At 43.7% G+C, this 21,626-nt stretch overlaps 3 protein-coding genes across 3 annotated transcripts; 2 read left to right on the forward strand and 1 right to left on the reverse strand.

Annotated features, from left to right (window-relative positions):
• Nucleotides 1–5,243: 5,243 nt before the first annotated feature.
• Nucleotides 5,244–7,873, reverse strand: LOC124648066. Its single transcript, XM_047187890.1, has 4 exons — nucleotides 7,848–7,873; nucleotides 5,735–5,833; nucleotides 5,597–5,659; nucleotides 5,244–5,509 (listed from the first exon to the last, which is right to left on the reverse strand). Exons 1-4 carry the CDS (start codon nucleotides 7,871–7,873, stop codon nucleotides 5,350–5,352), a joined length of 348 nt encoding a protein of 115 aa, XP_047043846.1. The 3' UTR covers nucleotides 5,244–5,349.
• Nucleotides 7,874–9,482: 1,609 nt separating this feature from the next.
• Nucleotides 9,483–11,495, forward strand: LOC124649132 (calcineurin B-like protein 4). The gene is made up of 7 exons (XM_047188800.1): nucleotides 9,483–9,579; nucleotides 9,673–9,755; nucleotides 9,871–10,039; nucleotides 10,135–10,187; nucleotides 10,292–10,372; nucleotides 10,456–10,568; nucleotides 11,125–11,495. Exons 1-7 carry the CDS (start codon nucleotides 9,483–9,485, stop codon nucleotides 11,192–11,194), a joined length of 666 nt encoding a protein of 221 aa, XP_047044756.1. The 3' UTR covers nucleotides 11,195–11,495.
• A 4,104-nt stretch (nucleotides 11,496–15,599) lies between these two features.
• On the forward strand, nucleotides 15,600–19,016 carry LOC124649134 (calcineurin B-like protein 4). Its single transcript, XM_047188801.1, has 8 exons — nucleotides 15,600–15,726; nucleotides 15,843–15,925; nucleotides 16,024–16,083; nucleotides 16,189–16,297; nucleotides 16,395–16,447; nucleotides 16,553–16,633; nucleotides 16,733–16,845; nucleotides 18,531–19,016. Exons 1-8 carry the CDS (start codon nucleotides 15,615–15,617, stop codon nucleotides 18,583–18,585), a joined length of 666 nt encoding a protein of 221 aa, XP_047044757.1. The 5' UTR covers nucleotides 15,600–15,614; the 3' UTR covers nucleotides 18,586–19,016.
• The last annotated feature ends 2,610 nt before the right edge of the window (nucleotides 19,017–21,626 follow it).

Genomic DNA, 21,626 nt, shown 5'->3' on the forward strand with positions numbered 1-21,626 from the left:
ACAGGGACGGCCGCGAGCAGGCGAGCGGGTAGAGGTTTTGCACGTCGCTGGCCGCTGGCTGGTGACTCGGGTTGTTTTTCTTTTTGGGGAAAGCTATCACGGTCCTTTTATTGAGTTTTTAAGAAAGTTTCTCCCTCTGTCCATAAATAATATCGATATATCTACATCCATTTTTATGTCTAGATACATCAAAATTTATTCAAAGTTGAGACATCAGCTTATAGATGGAGAGAGTAGATCGTTTATCAAGCTAGAAACAATAAAACCAACAGGATCTCCCGTCCAGACACAAGTCTGATCCCCCTCTAAGCGAGCAGCAAGAAAATGAGCTACCGTATTGCCTTCCCTATTACAGTGCTCAAAAAATAATATAATCAAAACCACTAGCTAAAAATTACATTTTTCGCAAATTGCCGAGCCTCACTAGCCGAGGTGCCGCCATCATGCATTGTCCGAATAATCTCCAAGAAATCAGAGTTGACAATAGTACTCTTGGAACATTCAATCTAACCCCCGGGACGAGTCCATCCTTGAGTGCCCTTGCTTCAGCTATTGCCGTCGAAGCAATATGGGGAATATAGCTATTACATGCCGTTAAGAAACCTCCAAATTCGTCTTTGCTTAAGGCTCCCATAAGTTCCATTTCATTTTTGAAGTAAAACGCCGCCCTATGGAGGCTATGTGGCTAATGCTGCAAGCCACAGATGCGCGGGTGTGGAAGCTCATGGCCGAGATTGCACGGGCAACATGTTCTAGTGGAGCAACACCCTTGTGGGAGCGGAACGCCTGCGTGGGGTGGGGAGGCGGCCGCACTGCGAGACGCTACCGGTAGCAAATCTATTACTAGCAGCGTGCTTGCCACGCACGCCGGTAACGCTATTGCTGGTAGCGCAGCTTCAAGGACACACACACGCTAGTAACGCTATTGCTTGGTAGAGCAACTTCAAGGATACACGCTACTAGTATTTATTATGGATTAAAAAATAAAATTTCCAACATAGATACAATATTGCGGTTCAGTATGGATATACAATGTTGCAGTTCAGTACAAATACAATGCTACATAGAAGTAGCACAATATTAAGAACATATAGCTAGCTAGCTAGCTAGCTCGGTATGTAGCTATGTACTACACGTCCGGCTCTGGCTCTACGGGTGGGTAATGGACAATGACTCCGTCATCATCTGTAGGGTCATGGTACTCATCATTAGATGAAAAAGAGTTTGCGCGATCTTTGTAATAGAAGTAGGTGTGGCCGAATACATCATCCATGTGGAAATGACACTTTCTGGACGCGGATTTTCGACTTTGCTGTATCCAACAAGGGCCATGGGCCATGGAAATAGTCGCTTAGGACTATTCAGCTTGTGACCAGTAATAGCAGCCGTGTGCTAAAAATGCGATGTGCTATCATTGGGTCTGCGCCTATAGCTATTTCCCTACTAGTGCGAGGAGGAGCCCTCTGCTAGCGTGAGCTGTTGCGCGTAGAGAATGTCGGCACAAAGTTGTTGTCATCGACGCGCAACAGCTCACGCTAGCAGAGGGCTCCTCCTCGCACTAGTAGGGAAATAGCTATAGGCGCAGACCCAATGATAGCACATCGCATTTTTAGCACACGGCTGCTATTACTGGTCACAAGCTGAATAGTCCTAAGCGACTATTTCCATGGCCCATGGCCCTTGTTGGATACAGCAAAGTCGAAAATCCGCGTCCAGAAAGTGTCATTTCCACATGGATGATGTATTCGGCCACACCTACTTCTATTACAAAGATCGCGCAAACTCTTTTCATCTAATGATGAGTACCATGACCCTACGGATGATGACGGAGTCATTGTCCATTACCCACCCGTAGAGCCAGAGCCGGACGTGTAGTACATAGCTACATACCGAGCTAGCTAGCTAGCTAGCTATATGTTCTTAATATTGTGCTACTTCTATGTAGCATTGTATTTGTACTGAACTGCAACATTGTATATCCATACTGAACCGCAATATTGTATCTATGTTGGAAATTTTATTTTTTAATCCATAATAAATACTAGTAGCGTGTATCCTTGAAGTTGCTCTACCAGCAATAGCGTTACTAGCGTGTGTGTGTCCTTGAAGCTGCGCTACCAGCAATAGCGTTACTGGCGTGCGTGGCAAGCACGCTGCTAGTAATAGATTTGCTACTGGTAGCGTCTCGTGTGCGGCCGCCTCCCCACCCCACGCAGGCGTTCCGCTCCCCACAAGGGTGTTGCTCCACTAGAACATGTTGCCCGTGCAATCTCGGCCATGAGCTTCCACACCCGCGCATCTGTGGCTTGCAGCATTAGCCACATAGCCTCCATAGGGCGGCGTTTTACTTCAAAAATGAAATGGAACTTATGGGAGCCTTAAGCAAAGACGAATTTGGAGGTTTCTTAACGGCATGTAATAGCTATATTCCCCATATTGCTTCGACGGCAATAGCTGAAGCAAGGGCACTCAAGGATGGACTCGTCCCGGGGGTTAGATTGAATGTTCCAAGAGTACTATTGTCAACTCTGATTTCTTGGAGATTATTCGGACAATGCATGATGGCGGCACCTCGGCTAGTGAGGCTCGGCAATTTGCGAAAAATGTAATTTTTAGCTAGTGGTTTTGATTATATTATTTTTTGAGCACTGTAATAGGGAAGGCAATACGGTAGCTCATTTTCTTGCTGCTCGCTTAGAGGGGGATCAGACTTGTGTCTGGACGGGAGATCCTGTTGGTTTTATTGTTTCTAGCTTGATAAACGATCTACTCTCTCCATCTATAAGCTGATGTCTCAACTTTGAATAAATTTTGATGTATCTAGACATAAAAATGGATGTAGATATATCGATATTATTTATGGACAGAGGGAGAAACTTTCTTAAAAACTCAATAAAAGGACCGTGATAGCTTTCCCCAAAAAAGAAAAACAACCCGAGTCACCAGCCAGCGGCCAGCGACGTGCAAAACCTCTACCCGCTCGCCTGCTCGCGGCCGTCCCTGTCTCCCGGGATCTCTTTGTTTAGCCCGACTAGGATGTGTGATGCACATGCACGTTTGTACCGTACCACTAATAATAAAAGGAAGAGGTCCTGTCTCATTCTCCCCGTCCCGGTACGGTAATCTCGTAATCCCTCCATTCTGTTTTAGTCTACGTTCTAAAAAAATAGGGAGTGGCAATTTTTAAACTTCATTTTAAATGTATTTTTAAAATATTGAAAAATTTGAACACAAAATTTAGTTGATACATCTCGAAATTCTACACGTTCGCAAACTGGTTCCACATAAAACCGATATTTTGAGTGTCATCTGTAAAAAAGACAAATTTTGTTGTAAAAAAGGTTGTGTACGAGACGTTTTGTTTGTCTTTGTCACACAAGTCACAAAAAATGTCGGTTTTTCGCAAGGTTTGATGTGCGCACGTAAAATGTTGGTACGTAAGCGAGAAATTTTTTGTTGGAACTTTTTTAACATTTCAAAATGTTTTTTCGCTGGAAGGAGCATATGCTCCCATGTGAATTGAATTTCCCAAAAAAATAGACAAATTAACATTGCATTTATTAGTACTACTTAAATAGGTAAACAACCCATTCAAGCTACATCAAAAATAGTGACATCCAATAGATAAAGGATGAATTTGTGTTCTTGTTGACTACAAACTAGAATGTAGAGTATTTAGGAACAAATTTTCAGTCCACATTGTAGAGTATTTCAGAATGGAGGGAGTAGGTTTGATTGTTCATCCTCTCCGTGTCCCCCAACACGGGTCCCGTCAACTAACATCTGCCAAAAGCCACCCCCGTTGTTTCTGTTTAGGGCATCTTCAATGGATTCGATGTAAAACGAACACTAGAAGTGTATGTGCGTGTCCGTTTGCGTCTAGCTGCAGACACTAAATCGGTTGTACATGGACTCCTTGTTCGTTTGCGTCGGGTATGCCTAGCGGGCCGCGCAATTTTTTTCATCACAGCGTCAAGGTCGGTAATGATAGTTTAATATCTTGTCGAACCCTGCCATTGGCGATTACCGCTTCCCGCGCGGCTAGTACATTGGCGCGCGATCAGCGTTTCCCGCCCCACCGCGGCTATATATGGTTGACGCCGTCAGACGAGAAAGACACACCTTAAACGTAGAAAAATACATGGCCGAGCACGACCGCACCTGGGCTCGTCTTGTTGAGATGGCCCGTCGCACGTTCCTGGATGATTCGAACCTCGCCGCCATCCATGCATAGGAGGCGTTCGCTGAGTATCAAACGGTGGCGTACGGCCGTCATGTCGAGCAGGCGAAGGTTGCGCGGTAAGGGATGAGGCGGCGGCGGACTCGGAGTCGGTGGCGGCGACCATGTCCCACCTGAGGGGGAGCTTGCGGAGGCTAGGGGGCGACCATGTCCCACCTGAACTGGCGCGTGTGAAGGCGGCTGAGGTGGCGGCGCAGGAGGCGATGGCAGTGGCGCAGTAGGTACGACCGTTCTAGTTTAGGTTAACCCGACTAACCATCTATATAAAGATGATCCTTTTGACAAGCGATACCGGATTTAACTGGGTGACCTGAGATGAGATCGCCGTCCGGCCGGCCGGTGCACTGCTTATACGGTTTTAATTAAAAGGAAACTAACCGCAGGAGTCCGTCGGCTTGGCACGCGAGCGAGGAAGGAAGGAAAATCTCTCTGTCCGCTGGCACGTTGGGCAATTTAAAATGGGCTCAAAGTCAAATGGGGTTTTTCGTCGCCCCGCTGAGCTTCGGCTTCCGGACCGCGACAGGTGCGCCGAATCTAGCCCAGCAGAGCAGAGTAGGCTACGCGCGCGGCCACAAAAAAGGAAGAGAGAATTCCTTATATGACACTAGTCCTAAAATGTGATGCCTTATGTGACACTCTCAACTTTTTGCTTCCTTCTATGGCCACTTGTGTAAAATTTATGCCTCATATGACACTCTAGTGTATTTTTTCAGCTAACGGTGCCAACTTTCCACATACAAAGTCAGTTCTGCCCCTGGTGCAATATGAGACAAAAATTCGTGTGACAATAAGAGAAACTGTTGTTTAACTATATAAATAAACTAATTATAACTGAAACGATAATTCAAAAAATCGGCAAAACCTCCCCTGTATTTTGATGCCATATCCCCTGCACACAGTTTATATATATATAATCAATTGAACAAATCTCAACAAGTGACATAAGCAACCAGATTCACACATAAGTCACAAATAGTTCACATATGTCAATAGTTCACACATAAGCAACCAGATTCACACATAAGTCACAAATAGTTCACAAATAGTATCACAGGAACTCCAAAATAACCATTACATCATCAATGGAAGGGCATAGAAGCATATGGAAATTACAAGCTGAGCCTTCTTTTGCTTCTTGTGCTCATAGCAGGGCTAGGAGGGTTAAACTTTCTGCTCCTTGTGCCCATTGCTGGGCTGTCAAGTGGCACCAGAATGTTTTCAGCAACCTTGTTTTTCGTCTTGGCCTTCTTAATGGAGCCAGTTTTTGATCTGCACATGTGTGTATGGCAATAGTAAGGCAGTAAATTTAGAGCCGCAACAAGTTTATGTCAGCAACAATATAATACATAAAAGTACCTCTTTGAACCTCCAGTATTGTCATGTTCTCTCTTTTTCTTAGTTGTAGTTTCTAAGTTTTGGCTATGATGAGAAAGAAACAAATTAGAACATAAACTAAGTTTTTATATTCATTGGCAGAAGTTTATAAGTGCTAACCTTGGTGGTGGAAAAAGCATCCTTGTTGGTGCTCCATCCTCGTAAGGCACAATGGACAGGGCAGTTTTGCTAGTCTTTGCCCTCTTCTTTGGTGGTTCTCTACATGAGCAATAGGAAAAGTAGTTAACACATGTAGTTGCAAAGTAAATAATAAGAGAAGCAAGAAAAATAATCTATATTACCATGGCATTTGTTACTGGTGGTGTACGGTACGGTACACGTACGTCGCCAGCACTGGTGGTGTAGGGTACACGTACGTCGCCAGTAATTTATGTAGCGGAGGCCTACTGTACGCTACTACTAGCGATACAGGAAAGCAAAAAAAGGTAGTCCAATCGTCCAGATGGGAGATCGTAGTCCTCGTCTCATTTTTTATTTATTGTTTAACATACAAACAACCTTTTCAACTAGGACCCTAAAGAATCAAATTAAAAGCAATCTGGATATCCATTAGGATCCCGTTATTTTTCCCATTCCTAGGAACCAAACACTGAAACACCTAAATGTATAAAAAATATTGTGTCCTCTATTTTTTCCACATTTATTCATGTCATATTCCTTTATTTTTCTTATTACTACGTTTTTAGAATTCTACAAACCAAAGAAACCTCTATGTTTTTTTTTGAAATGGGGAAGACCCGGGCCTTTGCATCAATTGATGCATATAGCCCTTTATTGCAGAATTTATGTTTTAAAGTTTACACCTCAAAGGCCACACAAAGTGCTCATTAAAATCAACCAGCGAAAAAGAAAAAAAGTAGAACAAATCGTCTATGCATCTTGTAATCGCTTATAAAGACGCCAGCCAGCCAGATTGAAGATATCCTATGCAACCGTCTTTAGATGGGTGCACCCTGAATGCATATGCGCCCGTTGCGCCTCCGGTAGCAGGAAAGACCACTCGTAGATCCAATGGGTAGCCATATGGATAACTTGTAAAAAGTGAGCATTTTCTTTTTTGTTAAAGATAATATATTCCTACAACTCCATAAGGACCACACAATAGCACAAGTTCCTACTCGAATTCGTGCTTTGGTATCTTTATCAACCCCATTCAACAAATTACCGAACATATTCGTATAATTTGTTGGTGGGGCAATATTAAAGGTAATATGAACTACCCTCCAAACAAGACGAGCAAGGGGATACTCAAAAAATAAATGATTGATGGACTCGTCGTGATCATAAAAGTCACATTTCTTACGACCATTCCAATTACGCTTTGATAGGTTATCTTTAGTGAGAATTACTTTCTTGTGTAGGAACCACATAAAAATCTTAATCTTTAGTGGTACTTTTAATTTTTAAATATACCTTTTCAGATAAATCGTATGTCCATTCATCAAATCAGTATACCTAGATTTCACGGATGAGTGAAACTAATTAAGCTAGAGAGTAGTAGAGATCATATGATGTTCCTGCCATTACATTTCAAGTGATTTTATTGTCTTTGTTATTTGCTCTTTCTTGTTCAGAGATATTACATCCGCGTTTCCAAGCTTTGTGATGCATTCAGAGGTTGAAGATTACAGTGGAATGGACAAATAAGAAAAGCACGGTTATCAGTACCATACGGTCTGTTTTGAGCTAAGGCAGCCTTGAAAATGCTAGGAATCAGCCATGCAGAAGTGAGCTGCAATTGAAAAATCTAAAACTCGAGAAAAGAGAAGAAATCTGGTAGCTGATGAGCGTCAGATGGTAACCAGACAACAGAAGAAATCTGATATGGCTGATAATCGTCTATCAAGTGATAACCAAAAAAAACTTCTTATGATTAGTGTATATAGTAGTGGCCTTGATAACCTTTTTTTAGGGTACTCCCTCCATCTCTTCGTAGAAGATGTTACTACGACCAGTTATAACATATATTAGTTGTAATAACATCTTATATTATGAGACATATGAAACAGCTGGGTGCCTGTTTCTCCTCTCCTTTGTTAAGTGGTTCCGCCTTTTGTTAACCATGAATACAAACTATCAGAACTATTATTTGCATTCTTTAGGTAAGAGAGAGGAATATCCGTAAATGGTTTAGCTTTTTCTTAGTCCATTTGATTTTTGAACCCTTACAATCATAAATGGGATGAAAAATCTTTATCCGACAATCATTAACCGAGGAATAACTATTGCTGATTCCATTGTGGCGTAAAACATAGCTCATGTCCTCGGTTGGGAAAATAGTTCAAGACACGCGCCAAATCAACTTTATTGCTTGTTTGCAAAACAATGTCGGCATGATCTCAAACAGATAGTACTATATGTGTCACAACCCTTCCCCCTTCCTCCTCCGCTTTTGTGGCCAGAAAACAATATAACAAAGGTATTGCACATCAGTGTCTTCCCCTTCCCACGGGGATCTCTCCCCATCTCCCCCGCAACTTTTTCTCCCCTACATCCAGTCAGCGAGTGTCGTGGTCCACTTCAACAAATAAGAAAAGCACATATAGTGTATTCAGAACCCTTTTCTTCGCATATGACGAGTAGCTAGGGCAGCAACGTATTCGAACCCCTTGTTGACACAGTGTCCAATGACTTTGAGGGGCTAGCTTTAGTTTGAAACGACCAGGTTGTGATCTAGATATGCCGGTTTGTTTTTTCGTTCCTTTGGCGGTTGTGTCTTTGTCATGATGCCCCTTCTAGTGGGCTTTTGCGAGTCGAGTTATCGGTTTTGAAAGACAATGTTGGCTGACCTACAACTTAGATCGAGGAGCTCACTCTGCCAATGTGGGTTTCTACCCTAACTTTCCTCTAATGATTAGTGGGTCCGACTCAGTGGATGCACCTCTTGTATTCATCCTCCCCTCCACCGATTCGAGCGGCAGAGGATTGTGATATGAAGAGAAGGCTTGTTTCATAGCAAAGTATTTTTGAAGTATATCAGCAGTACATTTCTCAAAATATCACATGTAAGCGCGAGTGTGAGAGGCCGGTGGGAAAGACAGCAGGTCGCACTCACAAAAGAGCATGTCGGCGCGGCCAATGGTTCGGCCCCTAGTCGGATTAAGAAAATTACAAAGAAGAACATCAAGATAGTTCCAAATTCATAAAACCACCAAAATAAAATACTACCTGCCGCATGAACTACATCATTATAAAACAAGGGGTCATTCTAAACTTTAATTTCGAAAAAGGACTTAGACAATATTTTTTGAAATGGATTTTCAAAATATAAAATGTTCTTTTCTTCAACTCACATTGATACTAAAGGGTTTCTTCGAGAGATTGCGCATAGGTCCATAGTTTAATTATGGAGACACAATATGACCACAAAAGTGAATAATGTCATTAATTCCGAACCAAAAAAACAATGATAGGTGTTATAAAGTACTCTACAATCATAACCCCAAAAATCGTATGTCTCTGGAACAAGAAAGCTAAATCCAGGTGTGGATCGGGCCAATTTTCAGCTCTCTCCTGAATAGTACTTGTGCGGCTGGATTTGCCAGTTTCTGTGTCTCGTTGTGTGGATGAAATCTGAAGATATAAACACCGAAGCCGACGGTAAATATAGATCGTGCGGATGTACCCATTTTTGCACTCTACTATTTTTCGTTTTTCTGGGTTGTTACACCAGAAAGTATAAAGTAGTGGCGACGAAATCTCGAGAGAACGGGACGGCGGGTGGCCCTCCGGTTGTCCCGGACGACGACGAGGAGTCCATCCATCCGTTCAAGCCAGCGACAGAGATAGCAAGCCGCGTCGCCGACGAGGCCGGCGGAAAGATTTTCTTTCCGCGCGTGGCAGGGCGATGGGCTGCGTTTCGTCGTCGTCGACGTTGTCGCCGAGGCTGTCCAAGCGCACGCCGGGGTACGAGGATCCCGCCGTCCTCGCCGCCGAGACATCATGTGAGCACGCATTCCCCTGCTTCTCACTATATATACAAGTTTGCATGCGCTCATGCCTTTCATCTTGAACTGAACTGAAAACGTAATGTGCAGTCACGGTGAACGAGGTGGAGGCGCTGTTCGAGCTCTACAAGAAGCTCAGCTTCTCCATCTACAGAGACGGCCTCATCCACAAAGTAACCTCTCCATCCAGTCTCTTTCTCTCTATCACCGTTATCAATTCTTGGCGTCGATATTCCATATCGGCCATCATCAATCCGTTCTCTGACCTTGTCTGGGTTCATCGATCAGGAGCAGTTCCGGCTCGCCTTGTTCGGGGACAGCAATGGAGCAAATCTCTTCGCCGACAGGGTGTTCGATCTCTTTGACCTGAAGCGGAACGGGGTGATTGAGTTCGGGGAGTTCGTGCGGTCCCTCAGCGTGTTCCACCCAAAAGCGCCGGTATCAGACAAGACTGCGTGTAAGTATGCCTAACTTATCTGTTCATCCATTTTTTGTCGCGTACAAAACCAATCAGCATATGCATTTTGTGTTTGCTGCCATCCTCTTCTGCAGTCGCGTTCAAACTGTACGATTTAAGAGGAACTGGCTACATCGAGAAAGAAGAGGTAAACCATTTACCCACACATTCTACCGCGTAAATCCATGATCTATGGCTAAGAGTTTTTTCTGAATTTCCCGTTAACACGTTTGACTGAAACTGTCGAAGCAGATTAGGGAAATGGTCATGGCAATTCTCGATGAGGCCAACCTACGTCTCTCGGATTTCGCCGTCGAGGAGATCATCGACAATGTAATTACCAAGATACTTCTTGCCAAGCATTCAATCTTCAGAGCTGTTTTCATTCGTTTTAACATGTACTATTGGACTGTCAGACATTCAATCAAGCAGACTCGAATGGAGATGGCATGATAGATCCCAAGGAATGGGAGGAGTTTGTCAAGAAAAACCCGGCATGCCTGAGGAACATGTCACTACCCTATCTCGAGTGAGTAGTCATCTTTTTTCCCCTCTACTGTTCACTTCTGATCGTGCTTTTACCCTTTTAGGTCCATTTGAAGGGAATTGAAATCCCGTGACTTAATAGAGGCAAGTCACCGGTGAACGGTGGTGCCTTGTCGACTTAGCCTTTGGATAATGGACATACAAGATTAAGTAGCAGACGTATTGTGGATGGTCCTGTACCATACATACCGTAGACGAAATGACGAAGCAACTGTCATGTATATGGGTCTTGTAGCGTTCGACTGTTGAGGTTCATCAGACAACCTATTCTCAATCCAACGACTAGAAAAGGGGGCAAGACGCCACACTATTTATAGGGTGTCTTGGCTCTGTCAAGGCACTTGATCTCAATTTGGAGGAAGGGTGCCACCATGGTATACAATTTGCGATTTCTATGTGCTTTTTTTAATACACAAGAGCGCATATTTAGGCATCTAGCCAATTTAGATGAGTAACCCTGTAATTAGGTTAGACATTGCATACCTTCGTGCGCTTTACATTTCAAGTGATTTACTATTGTTGTCATTGTTCTTGTGCAGGGACATTACAACAGCCTTTCCGAGCTTTGTGATGTATTCAGGAGTCGAAGATTGTAGTGGACTCAAATAAGAAAAAAAAATACATTATCAGTAACATGCTATATTTTTTGAGCTATGTGGGCCTTGAACATGCTGGAAGTCAGCGCATTCAGAAGTGTGCTACAACGGAATAGTCCAAGGAGAACCGAAGGAAATATTATATGTGGTTAGTGTCTCAAAAGGGATAGTCACAAATATATTTTCTTTTTACAGTTAGTGTAGATACTAGTTGCCTGATAAGCCTTGTATTTTTCACGTAGGGTACTTGGAGGTTCAATTTTGACCATCTCCAATCAACAAAACATGAAAATTGAACAAAAATTTCAATTGTATGATTTTTATGCACATATCTCAGATGTTATCATTAGTGTGCAACTTTCACGTCAGAGGAATGGTCTTTAAACCACTCGCATCATGGTGTACATTTGGCCCACCTTTTATGCTCACATGGCCGCCCACCTCACACTGTTTCCGGATTTTCTCGCGGCATGGCTTAGTTCTTTTTACTCGGTACATCGCTACACAAGAAAAATAATGCACATTGCCTTCTTACCTTATCGTCCTTTTTTCTTAACTTATCGTCTACGGGAGGGAGCATGTACCAGAAATGCTTGAACAATCATCATCATTAATACTAACATCAATCACCATGCTTCTCTTTTTGATACTCCAACTGAACCTACAATATCGACCTTCACTTGGTCCACCATTCTAGCTAGAAACCAAGCCTCTCGAATACGAGAAAATAAACTAATAAACTACATGCCGCCTTCGTCCTCGAGCTCTGAAGCTGTGTGTATTGAGAAACCAGGCTCAGTTCTTTTGGCGGCTTTTCCGAGAAGCTGCCCTCCCTCCAGCTTCCTGGGGAAGCCGCCCCCAAAATTTAGGAAGCCTTCCAAAATAGTCTAGCCTAGACTAGTCTGAAAGCCTCCCTAAATTTTGTGGGCGGCTTCTCCAGGAAGCTGGGGGAGGGCAGCTTCTTGGAGAAGCCGCCAAAAGAACTGAGCTCCAATGACCTATGGCTAGAGAAGCGGATGGAGTTGAGCACGCCCATGATTGTTGCTCTACATCGTCACCAGAGGATGAACATGAGAAATGAGTGGAGTGGCCGTATGGATTACATGAGGATTTAACATTGACACTGAATGAATTGACCCTTAGGTTTTTGATACCAATGGTCTTGTTATAGGCATTTTGGGGATTCCAGTGGAGCAGGTTTGGGGATTCACGGACTGTCAAAGCCACCGCCTAGAGATCGGCGCTGCCAATCTTGTGGCTTGTGGAGACATGTGGGCGAAGTTGGTGGGATTTGCAGCATTGGAACCAAAAAATCCTACGAGTTGTGAATTAAAATTAATATCCAATCTAGGGGAGCTGAAATCTAATGTTGAAGATACAAGCAACGAGAGAGATTAGATCTTCATACCCTTGAATAACAGGAGCAGAAACTTAAAGAAAAAATAACGCCTAGCGGGGTGAATAGGCGGGCTCGATCTTATTGAGATGGGATTAACAATTGAGAAATAAAACTTGCGTTTAATTTTTGAAGCACAAAACCTATATAAACTAGGTTCACCTATGTGTACCAACAACTTGTTCTAAGCAAGAAAATCGACAAGGTGATAGCAGGATATATAACTTCAAGGACACGTTCGTGTATATAGGAATAACCGAGGCACGAGGGGATGGTGATGTATCCCGAAGTTCGCACCCTTGCGGGTGTTAATCTCCATGGAGCGGCGCGGAGGCACAATGCTCTCCAAACTCCACAATGTCTCACCGTATTCTCCACTAGCTTTCCCACCAAAAGGGAAATCCTCGATCCACTATGAAATCTTGAGGGTGGTCATCGAACCAACACAAGCTTGGGAAATCTCCATAACATATTTGGAGACTCGCAAGAAATCCCACCAAATCACCATAAAGGGACTCAAGATTGAAGCAATCTCCACAACTTAATTGGAAGCCTCAAGAATCACCATCAAGGTCTATAAACCGTCTAGGGTCTAAGGAACCAAGAGGAACAAACTCCAAGTAAAATCACGTAAATAGCTCACGAAACTTTCACTTCCAGGTATCGCCATGGAGAACTCAAATCGATGCACCAAATGCAATGGCAAGAACACACAAGGTGCTCAAATCCTTCTCTCTCAAATTCCAGCAATGCTGCAAAAGCTATTGGAGGAATAAGAGAGAAAGAACAAAGGAAATCCACAAATAACTCCAAAATCTAGATCAACTAGGTTCCTCTCACTTAAAGAGGATACTGATTGACGGAAATGTACATCTAGATATCCTCTCGCTTTTCCCTCAAGTACATGAAAGAATTATATGAGAAATAGGGATTTAGTGCAAGCTCTCAAGGTTAACAATGAAGAAAAGACACTAAGAAGAAGCAATGAGCCCTTGGGGAAGAAGGGGGATTTATAGCCCCCCATGAAATATAGCCGTTGTAGGCAAATTATCCTGAAGTCCATGGCCTTCACTGTGTCGGTACCCAGAAGGATCGTAGTCTCCAGCCTAAAAGACATCAATGTAGGAAGGACCGGAGTCTCTGGTCTAGAGTCTCCGGTGTCTAGCCAAAGTCTCCGAACCCTCCATACTGGGAGCAAGACAAGTTTGTGCCTTTGCAAACAAACCTACGACGAAGTCTTTGGATGGAGGCCTTCTCTACTAGCCTCTCTAACATGTCGCGACGTGTGTACTGGTCCCATTCTACGCCTGCTCCGTGCTAGCAACATCGGCACGAGCCTTCATCCCCGACGTGTCCCTAGACTTGGCAAACCCGGTGTGGCGCCTCACTTCTAGTGGTTTTGACTAGATCATCTTCAGGATGGACACCCTCGTCGATAACTGCCTTGATCAAGTCCACATCTTCGTCACCATCTGCGCCCAAGACTGCGTAGCTCTTCCCTGTGTCCACGACTTCATGTGCGATTACTTTGACACCGATAGCGACAACCTCGACCATGGCTTTCCCTCGCGTGGCTACCTCAACCAAAATTGCAGCACCCAACGCGCTATGTAAATTCTCCCACAATATTGACGTTTTGCTGGCTCCCTTGTTGTTTACACTTGTCTTTTAAAATACTTGTGTTCTTGTGTTCGTTTAATCTTTCTTCTTTATATTTGCATGTCTTGATTATAACAACTAACATCGATCGTTCTGTGAAATCCCGTCACGACCTCTCGCCCAATGTGGGTCGTCGTACTTGATAGCATGCATGCCGGACAATATGACGCCCCGACCAAGGCATCATACTACCTAGCGTGACATCACATTCCAGGGTGTCATGCCCTCTAGCACACCGCCCTTCCTTATGCAAAGAGACCATTTTATAAATAAAAATTTGCAGATACGATTATTTTTCACCAAGTTTTCGAAAATTAAGAAGGGGGTGTAAATTTCATCTATTTTCACAGGCGGACGCGTAGGGGACCGGTTCAAGTGGAGTATATTGGTAAATTCAAAGTGCCTCACGTATATTAATCAGAATCTTTGGGGTAAGTTTGCAGGTTTGCATCAACGGATAATAATATAAAGAAAAATCATAATGCAAATCCAAGATCTTGCCTTAATTGGTTGTTCCTAGCAATTGCCTTGTTGAAGACATTGTTTTGTGAGAGAGAATTTTCTCCAGGATGAAAAACCTATGATCTATGATCGGTCGACGATGATGCATGTGCACTGTTTCTTTCTTAGTTATATCGCTTTTGAAGAAGTTGGACTTCTGGTGTTATTTTGGTCGTATTCTTTGTTCTAGTTGTGTGTATCCGTACTATCATTAGGGCACTACATTGTTGTAGATGGTGAATCTAATTGGTATCTTCGCAATACTTTTCTTTTAGAGCAATTACATATTTCATTAATGAAAAAGTCAAGTTACATGAAGCGACACATGTGAAAACTAAAAAAGAAACCGGGATAATATATTATCCTAAATTTACAGATAATGTCCTAAAAAATCGAGAAATACAAAACAATTTCTAGGGTTTCATGCAACAATCCTAGCTGCAGCAGCCGCCCAACTCCATAGGCCATAGCCGCCGAGATGGATACATGAAGAGAGGCCGATCGAGCATCCAGCGTTCCAAAAACAAAAAACACCATCACCATATATTCCCATTGTCAAAGCAACGGATAACATAAAGAAAACAGATAATGCAATGGCGACCGGAGATCCGCCGACGGAGACAGGCAGGGCGCAGCGGAGGGGAGGGGATGGGATCGGATCTCCAGTGGGAAGTGTACGCCGCGGCAAAAACCATTTGACCGATTGAGTCGCCATTACTAAACGGCGCCACGGCCAGGGGACAGAGAGACGGAGACCCAGTACAAAGACAGGGTCGGAGAGCCGTCGTCGTCTCGCCGGGTGGCAGCCAATCATTTCATCGACGGCGCGTGGAGAGGACAGAGCGGACGGAGCGGGCGTACCGTCCCGGCGCATAGGATGGGCGGCGTGTCGTCGTCTTCTTCATCGTCTTCATCGTCGAAGAGGCGGCCCAAGGTCAAGCGCGCGCCGGGGTACGAGGACCCCGCCGTCCTCGCCGCCCAGACCTCATGTGAGCACGCATTCTCAGCTCCTGCCTCCTGATAATAGTACTCCTCTGGTTCTGTTACTGAGCTGAAAGTGAAAATTGACGACGTTGCTTTCTGAATTCGTGCGGATGGTTTGCAGTCACGGTGAACGAGGTGGAGGCGCTGTACGAGCTCTACAAGACGCTCAGCTTCTCCGCCATCAAGGATGGCCTCATCCACAAGGTAACAGAGATAAATCTCTCGACCCAATCTTGTCTCCCCCTCCCAGCTATAGGTTACGCTCATCTTGTGTGGGTTCTTGTTTTGTTGCCGTTGAGCAGGAGCAGTTCCGGCTCGCCTTGTTCAGGAACAGCAGAGGATCAAATCTCTTCGCGGATAGGGTAAGAGAACACTTCATCGTGTCTCGTCCTTTTCGATCCTAAATTCATGATTTTGCACGAGCAAGTCCTTATGATGACCGGCCGGCTTTCCATCTTGGCTGGCAGGTGTTCGATATGTTTGATCTCAAGCGAAACGGGGTGATCGAGTTCGGGGAGTTCGTGCGATCGCTCAGCACATTCCACCCAAAAGCATCGGAATCAGAGAAGACTAAGTGTATAAATTTTCTTGCCCATTCCCCTCTGCTGTCCATTTATCTTGTTTTCTTACCTAATAGATCAGCATTTTCTGTTTTGTTTCATCCTCTTTGCAGTTGCATTCAAGTTATATGATTTAAGAGGCACAGGTTACATCGAGAAGGAAGAGGTAAATCATTCTCTCACTCATTCAACTTATATAAAGGCTGGAATTTGCAATTTCCACGAGTGACCCTGAATTTCAGCTAACAGATGGCGTTGACTCTTGAAACAGCTCAAAGAGATGGTCTTGGCGCTTCTAGGTGAATCGGACCTATCTCTTTCAGACACAGCTGTGAAGGAGATCGTTGATAATGTAGTTAACAATATACCTCTCTCCCAGCATTGAGTCTTTGGGAACTATTTTATTCTTCCTTCTAAAATATACTCTGCTGCTCCTTTTGGACCAAGTCAGACATTCAATCAAGCCGACTCGAATGGCGATGGCAGGATAGACCCACAGGAGTGGGAGGAGTTTGTCAAGAAGAACCCGGCGTCACTGAGGAACATGTCGCTCCCCTATCTCCAGTAAGTAGTCTCATCTGTTCTACTACTTTTTTAGTTGTCACATGCAGTTCGTTTTGTCTCTCCGAATTTTAAGGAACTCGTTGGTTCAATGGATTCTACAAACAGAGAAACAAATGATAGGATCTCATGCCATATATATTCTGCGGAAATTTAGAACACACTAGTCTGTAATATTCTAGCTGTGTTGAGAATAAGCCATGCATATTTCAGAATATTCTGGAGGTTCTAAAATTATTGAGGAAGTTAAAAGAAGCTTCTAGATGATTAATTTTGGAGATTGTACATGTGGAGGATATATGAGAAGACTCTAGAATAGCCATTGTAGTAAATTTTAAAATTAAGATATGAGTAGTAGGCTGGCTAAAACTAGGACACTGGTCATATATCCAGCGTATTTGTACGTAGAAATAAGGGTTTTACTTTTACCCCCTCCTGCGTAAACTATTCTTAGAATGAAGAAAGAAGAAAGGAAGTCGAGGATTATTCACATTAATGTGAGGCTGAATTGATGCATGCTGTCTACCTCCACAAATAAGTGTACATTTAGACATGTCTTAAGTCAAACTTTACCTTTGAACAACACCATAGAAGAAAGTAGTAGCAGTTATAAGCTAAAATAATACTTGTAGATTCATCTGAGACATGTAGTTTAATAATATACACCCTCCGTCCCAAAATGTAAAGCGTCTAAGGATTAGTAAAAAATCAACGTTTTAAAGTTTGACCAAATTTATATATAAAAATATGAATATTTACAATACTAATGTTATGGTGCTGCTAGAGGGATGGCGCGAGAGGGCCGGCCGGGGGCCTTGCCCACGGCCGGTGGCAGGAGGGAAGAGATTTCCTTCTTAATTCTTGCTTGATTAGATTGATACGTCTCCTCTCCTTATATAGAAAGTTAACCCTAATACTAATGGGCTATAGCCAGGCCCATGACGTACTCTAACAATAAGCCCATTACGTACTCTAACACGTACTCTAACAACTAAATCATTATTAATAGATTTACCATAAAATATTTTTTTAATATGTCAATTTGATATTGTAGATGTAAATATTTTTCCTAAATATTTGATCAAAATTAGTAAGGTTTGACTTTTGACCAATCATTAGACGCCTTACATTTTAGGATGGAGGAAGTAGTAATCTGATGTCACAGATGTTGTTATTTTTGTGTAATTTTTGTTGTTAAATTTAAAAATTTTGAGCTCTAAAAAAAAGAAAGCTACATTTATTCTCCGACAGAGGGAGTAGGCCAGGGTATGTCCCCATTCCAAAATAAAAAAAACCAAACATTAATGCTTAAGGATGGCCATGAGAAGGTCATTATGTAGTTAGGTAGCCCCATTGAAATTAAGTATACACTAAGTTGAAGTATTGAATAAAGATTTGAGTTATGCCATTGTTAGAGTGATTTTCTAGCAACATGAAGTTCCTCGTATAGTGGATTTCCCATCTTGGCATTTCTCTACAAGTTGTTTGATCATACCACAAAAAAAACATGACCCATATTTGTGCATGCCAGAATTCTCAGATAAACTTTCCTTTGGAATTGCATACAAACTAAACCGTATGAAAAATTCCTATGATGTTGAATCTTGCAAACCAAACAAGATATATAGAAAAGATTCTTGCCTTTACATTTCAACTATTCTATCAGTGATGTCGTTTGTGTTGTTCAGGGACATTACCACGGCATTTCCGAGCTTTGTAATGCATTCAGAAGTCGAAGATTAGAGCAGATCAACAAACAGGAAAGGCATGATCATTGGTGTGATATGGCCGGTTGAGCTATGGCACTCCCAGGCAGTCCGAAACAGAAATAGGACAATAGAACGAATTCTAATAGCGGGAAAGCTTCAGATGATAACAAGACAATGGTTTCTGGTTAGAGGGAGTAAATAACGAGAATCAAGACTACAGAAACTACTTTTTTTTTAGATTTACGAGCTTACGCCCCTCGAGCTTCCATGGTCTTTTTGCTCAGGACAAGCGTGTTGTTCTTGGCCTTCATTGATAGAGAGAGATTTTTTATGTTTACTAAAGATGAGCTATTTTCAAAATTATATGCTTAACAGTAGGAGGTGTGATACGATTTCTTATAGAACCTTCATTACAAGAACTTCTGAAATCATATATAGTTTAGTGGTTGCATCATTAGTAGACAATCTCGGTGGATAGTCTTGGTTGTGTCTGGCAATATCTTTATTGAATGCATTATTTTGAGAGTGATGACTTTGTTGAACTTCTGGTGTTGTCCCGGTGGTGCTAGTTCGGTTGCTCCAAGAAATAGATCACTCTAGCGGGATATTTCTTTTCTAGTAATTCTTTTTTTTTCTAGTTGTGTGCATCCGTAACGCGGCTAGAACAATGCGTTGTTGCAGAGGCTGCGTGTAGTTAGTATCTTCACAATATTAATATATATCTTTGTCAAAAAATAGTAGACGGTCTAAAATAAGAAACAAAGTAGCAAGACATTTATGTTCATTGCAATTTTCCTTCTCACGTTGCTTCCCGATATTTCTTAGAAGTTCTGCAAATATTTCTCACACTTTTATCTTGTGGGGAACATTGCTTGGCAAAAGTAATAAAGCGCCCATTATCAAAAAAGAAATCTTGTGGGGAACCAACTAAAAAATATATAAACTTTTATCGAAAGAAATTGGTTTCCGCAGATATGAGTACGTTAATCCTCAAAATCAATCAACTTTATAAGGAAAAAAGCAGAACCATACTCCAAAAGACGGTTTTGTTTCAACGTCTACCAATGCAATCGAGGATGCCTCTTTTCGAGCCCAAGGGACTCGTCTCGAAGGCCACCACGGCTTCCACTCCGGATTCTCTGACTTGCAAGAGCTACACTTATCTAACTTGCCTCATCTTTTAGCTACTGGATCACATAAAAGGTTCAAATGAGGAGCTGTGCTTGAGCTGTGCTACAAGTGCAAAATGACTGCTACAACAACTTTAGAGCATCTTCAGCCTGGCCGACCATCTAGTTCTGGGTTATCTGAAAACGGTCCGCGCGGACAGACAGATCGGCCGAGCACGCTCAGCAGGGTGATGCAAAATAATCAACCCATCCACCAGATCCATCTGTTCACTAAATTTGGGAAATCGATGCATCAGCGCAGACAACAAGTGTGTCCTCCCGTGTCCGCCCACCTGCAACTAGGGCCCGCATGGAAGCGACCCAACTGGCTTCTACCTCTATCCATCAATGGAAGTAGGCTGACCCCCGCGCTACTGCTCTGGTCGCACCGCCCAACGTTGGCCCTACCGCTTTGGCCGCGCCGCCTGTCGTCCATCAATGTCGGTGTTTCATTCTACGCGCTGACATCCAGTGCTCCGGCCTTTATAAGCAGGCCAGTTGCGGTCATTTTGTTCCCACAATCTCTCATCTTCCATCCCTAGCATCACTTATCGAGGGAGCTCCTCGGCAATGCCCATCATGAGGGGCTTAGGTTGACGGAATCCTGTAGGTTAGCACGAGACATCGGATACCAGGCGAATAGAAGGCGAGATTTACCTAGGTTCGGGACCCTCGATAAGGTAAAACTCTTACTAGTGCTTGTCTAATCTTGATTTATCGATGAAAAATAGGTTACAATGGGGAAGCCGATAGACTGCGATGTGGTTGATTCGCCGGAAGGCAAATTTTCTAGGGTTGGTGTAAGCTAGGTTGTGGTGATTTCGTGAGTATCGTTCGGCAGGCTCTCTCCTGGCCTTTATATAGGACGTCAGGTGCCAAGAGTCCTGTCCAAACTCGACTAGATTACATTAATATCTAATCTATCTTTCCTTTAGCGACATCTTCTTGCCTTGTTCGTCAAAAATCCGTCTTCTTCTATGGCTTCCTTGCTGCAACCGACGTTTGAGCCCACCTTAGCTCACAACGGACCTTATGAGTTCCTTGTTGGGCCGAAGGAGGTAGGCCAATGTCTGGTACCCGAAGGATAATGCCCACATCACCACCACTAGCACATGCAACATAGTCTCGAGGAGAGGGCGCCTAGGACGGCCTCCGGGCCATGGCCGTGGGCGTGGCCGAGGCCGCAGCCAAGGGCGACGAGGAAGGAGTAGTGGGAGTGGCCAGAGTCAACCACCAGCGTCGTCATCGCCATCACCACCATCATCGCTCGAGCACGTCGCCATCGACCTCTCTGGCTTCGAGTTTGGCGTGACCATGCACCAGGGCATGAGCTAGGGCAGGTTGCGCCTGTCCCACAGGTTCGTCTCGATCGTCGAAGGGCCCTCACCATGTCCTCCCGCACATATCTGGCGACGCGACCGGCCTGTGGCTGGCGGAAGTGATGTTCTACGGCGAAGGGCAGATGTTCCTCCATAACGGCTGGAGGCGCTTGGCCCGCTCGCACGACATTTAGGCCGGACACTTTGTCATCTTCAAGTACGATGACCACAGCGACTTCAGAGTCAAGGTCTTTGATAGGACCATGTGTCGCCGCCACTGCCACTCCGACGAGGACGACTAGGAGACGCCAAGATGAAGACGATTTAGTCTTCTACTATGTTTTTACTCAAGTTCTACTAATTTGCTTCAAAAAAAATCTGCCAATATGTATGCAACATTTAAGATGATATGCAAGATGATTTGGCCGACACTGGACCGAATGGATCGCGCTACTCACACGATGTCCGGGCCGGCCGGACCGTGAGACACATTCTGTCTGCGGGCCAGACCGTGAGACGCATTCTATCCCGCGACCGACTCAAATGATAAAAACGGACCGTTTTGATCGCCGATTTGGATCGGCCCA

This window comes from Lolium rigidum, chromosome 4 (genome assembly GCF_022539505.1).
Source record: "Lolium rigidum isolate FL_2022 chromosome 4, APGP_CSIRO_Lrig_0.1, whole genome shotgun sequence".
Lineage (NCBI taxonomy): Eukaryota > Viridiplantae > Streptophyta > Magnoliopsida > Poales > Poaceae > Lolium > Lolium rigidum.

Bases quoted from the DNA above. Each gene is read 5' to 3' on its own strand.
- LOC124648066 (XM_047187890.1), bottom strand. From the start codon at position 7,873: ATGGAATCAGCAATAGTTATTCCTCG. The intron at 5,834-7,847 runs GTTAATGATTGT...TTGCTCATGTAG, and splicing joins TCAGCAATAGTTATTCCTCG to AGAACCACCAAAGAAGAGGG. The intron at 5,660-5,734 runs GTTAGCACTTAT...TTCTCATCATAG, and splicing joins ATGCTTTTTCCACCACCAAG to CCAAAACTTAGAAACTACAA.
- LOC124649132 (XM_047188800.1), top strand. From the start codon at position 9,483: ATGGGCTGCGTTTCGTCGTCGTCGACGTTGTCGCCGAGGCTGTCCAAG. The intron at 10,188-10,291 runs GTAAACCATTTA...CTGTCGAAGCAG, and splicing joins GCTACATCGAGAAAGAAGAG to ATTAGGGAAATGGTCATGGC. The intron at 10,569-11,124 runs GTGAGTAGTCAT...GTTCTTGTGCAG, and splicing joins ATGTCACTACCCTATCTCGA to GGACATTACAACAGCCTTTC.
- LOC124649134 (XM_047188801.1), top strand. From the start codon at position 15,615: ATGGGCGGCGTGTCGTCGTCTTCTTCATCGTCTTCATCGTCGAAGAGG. The intron at 16,084-16,188 runs GTAAGAGAACAC...CTTGGCTGGCAG, and splicing joins CAAATCTCTTCGCGGATAGG to GTGTTCGATATGTTTGATCT. The intron at 16,298-16,394 runs GTATAAATTTTC...TCCTCTTTGCAG, and splicing joins GGAATCAGAGAAGACTAAGT to TTGCATTCAAGTTATATGAT.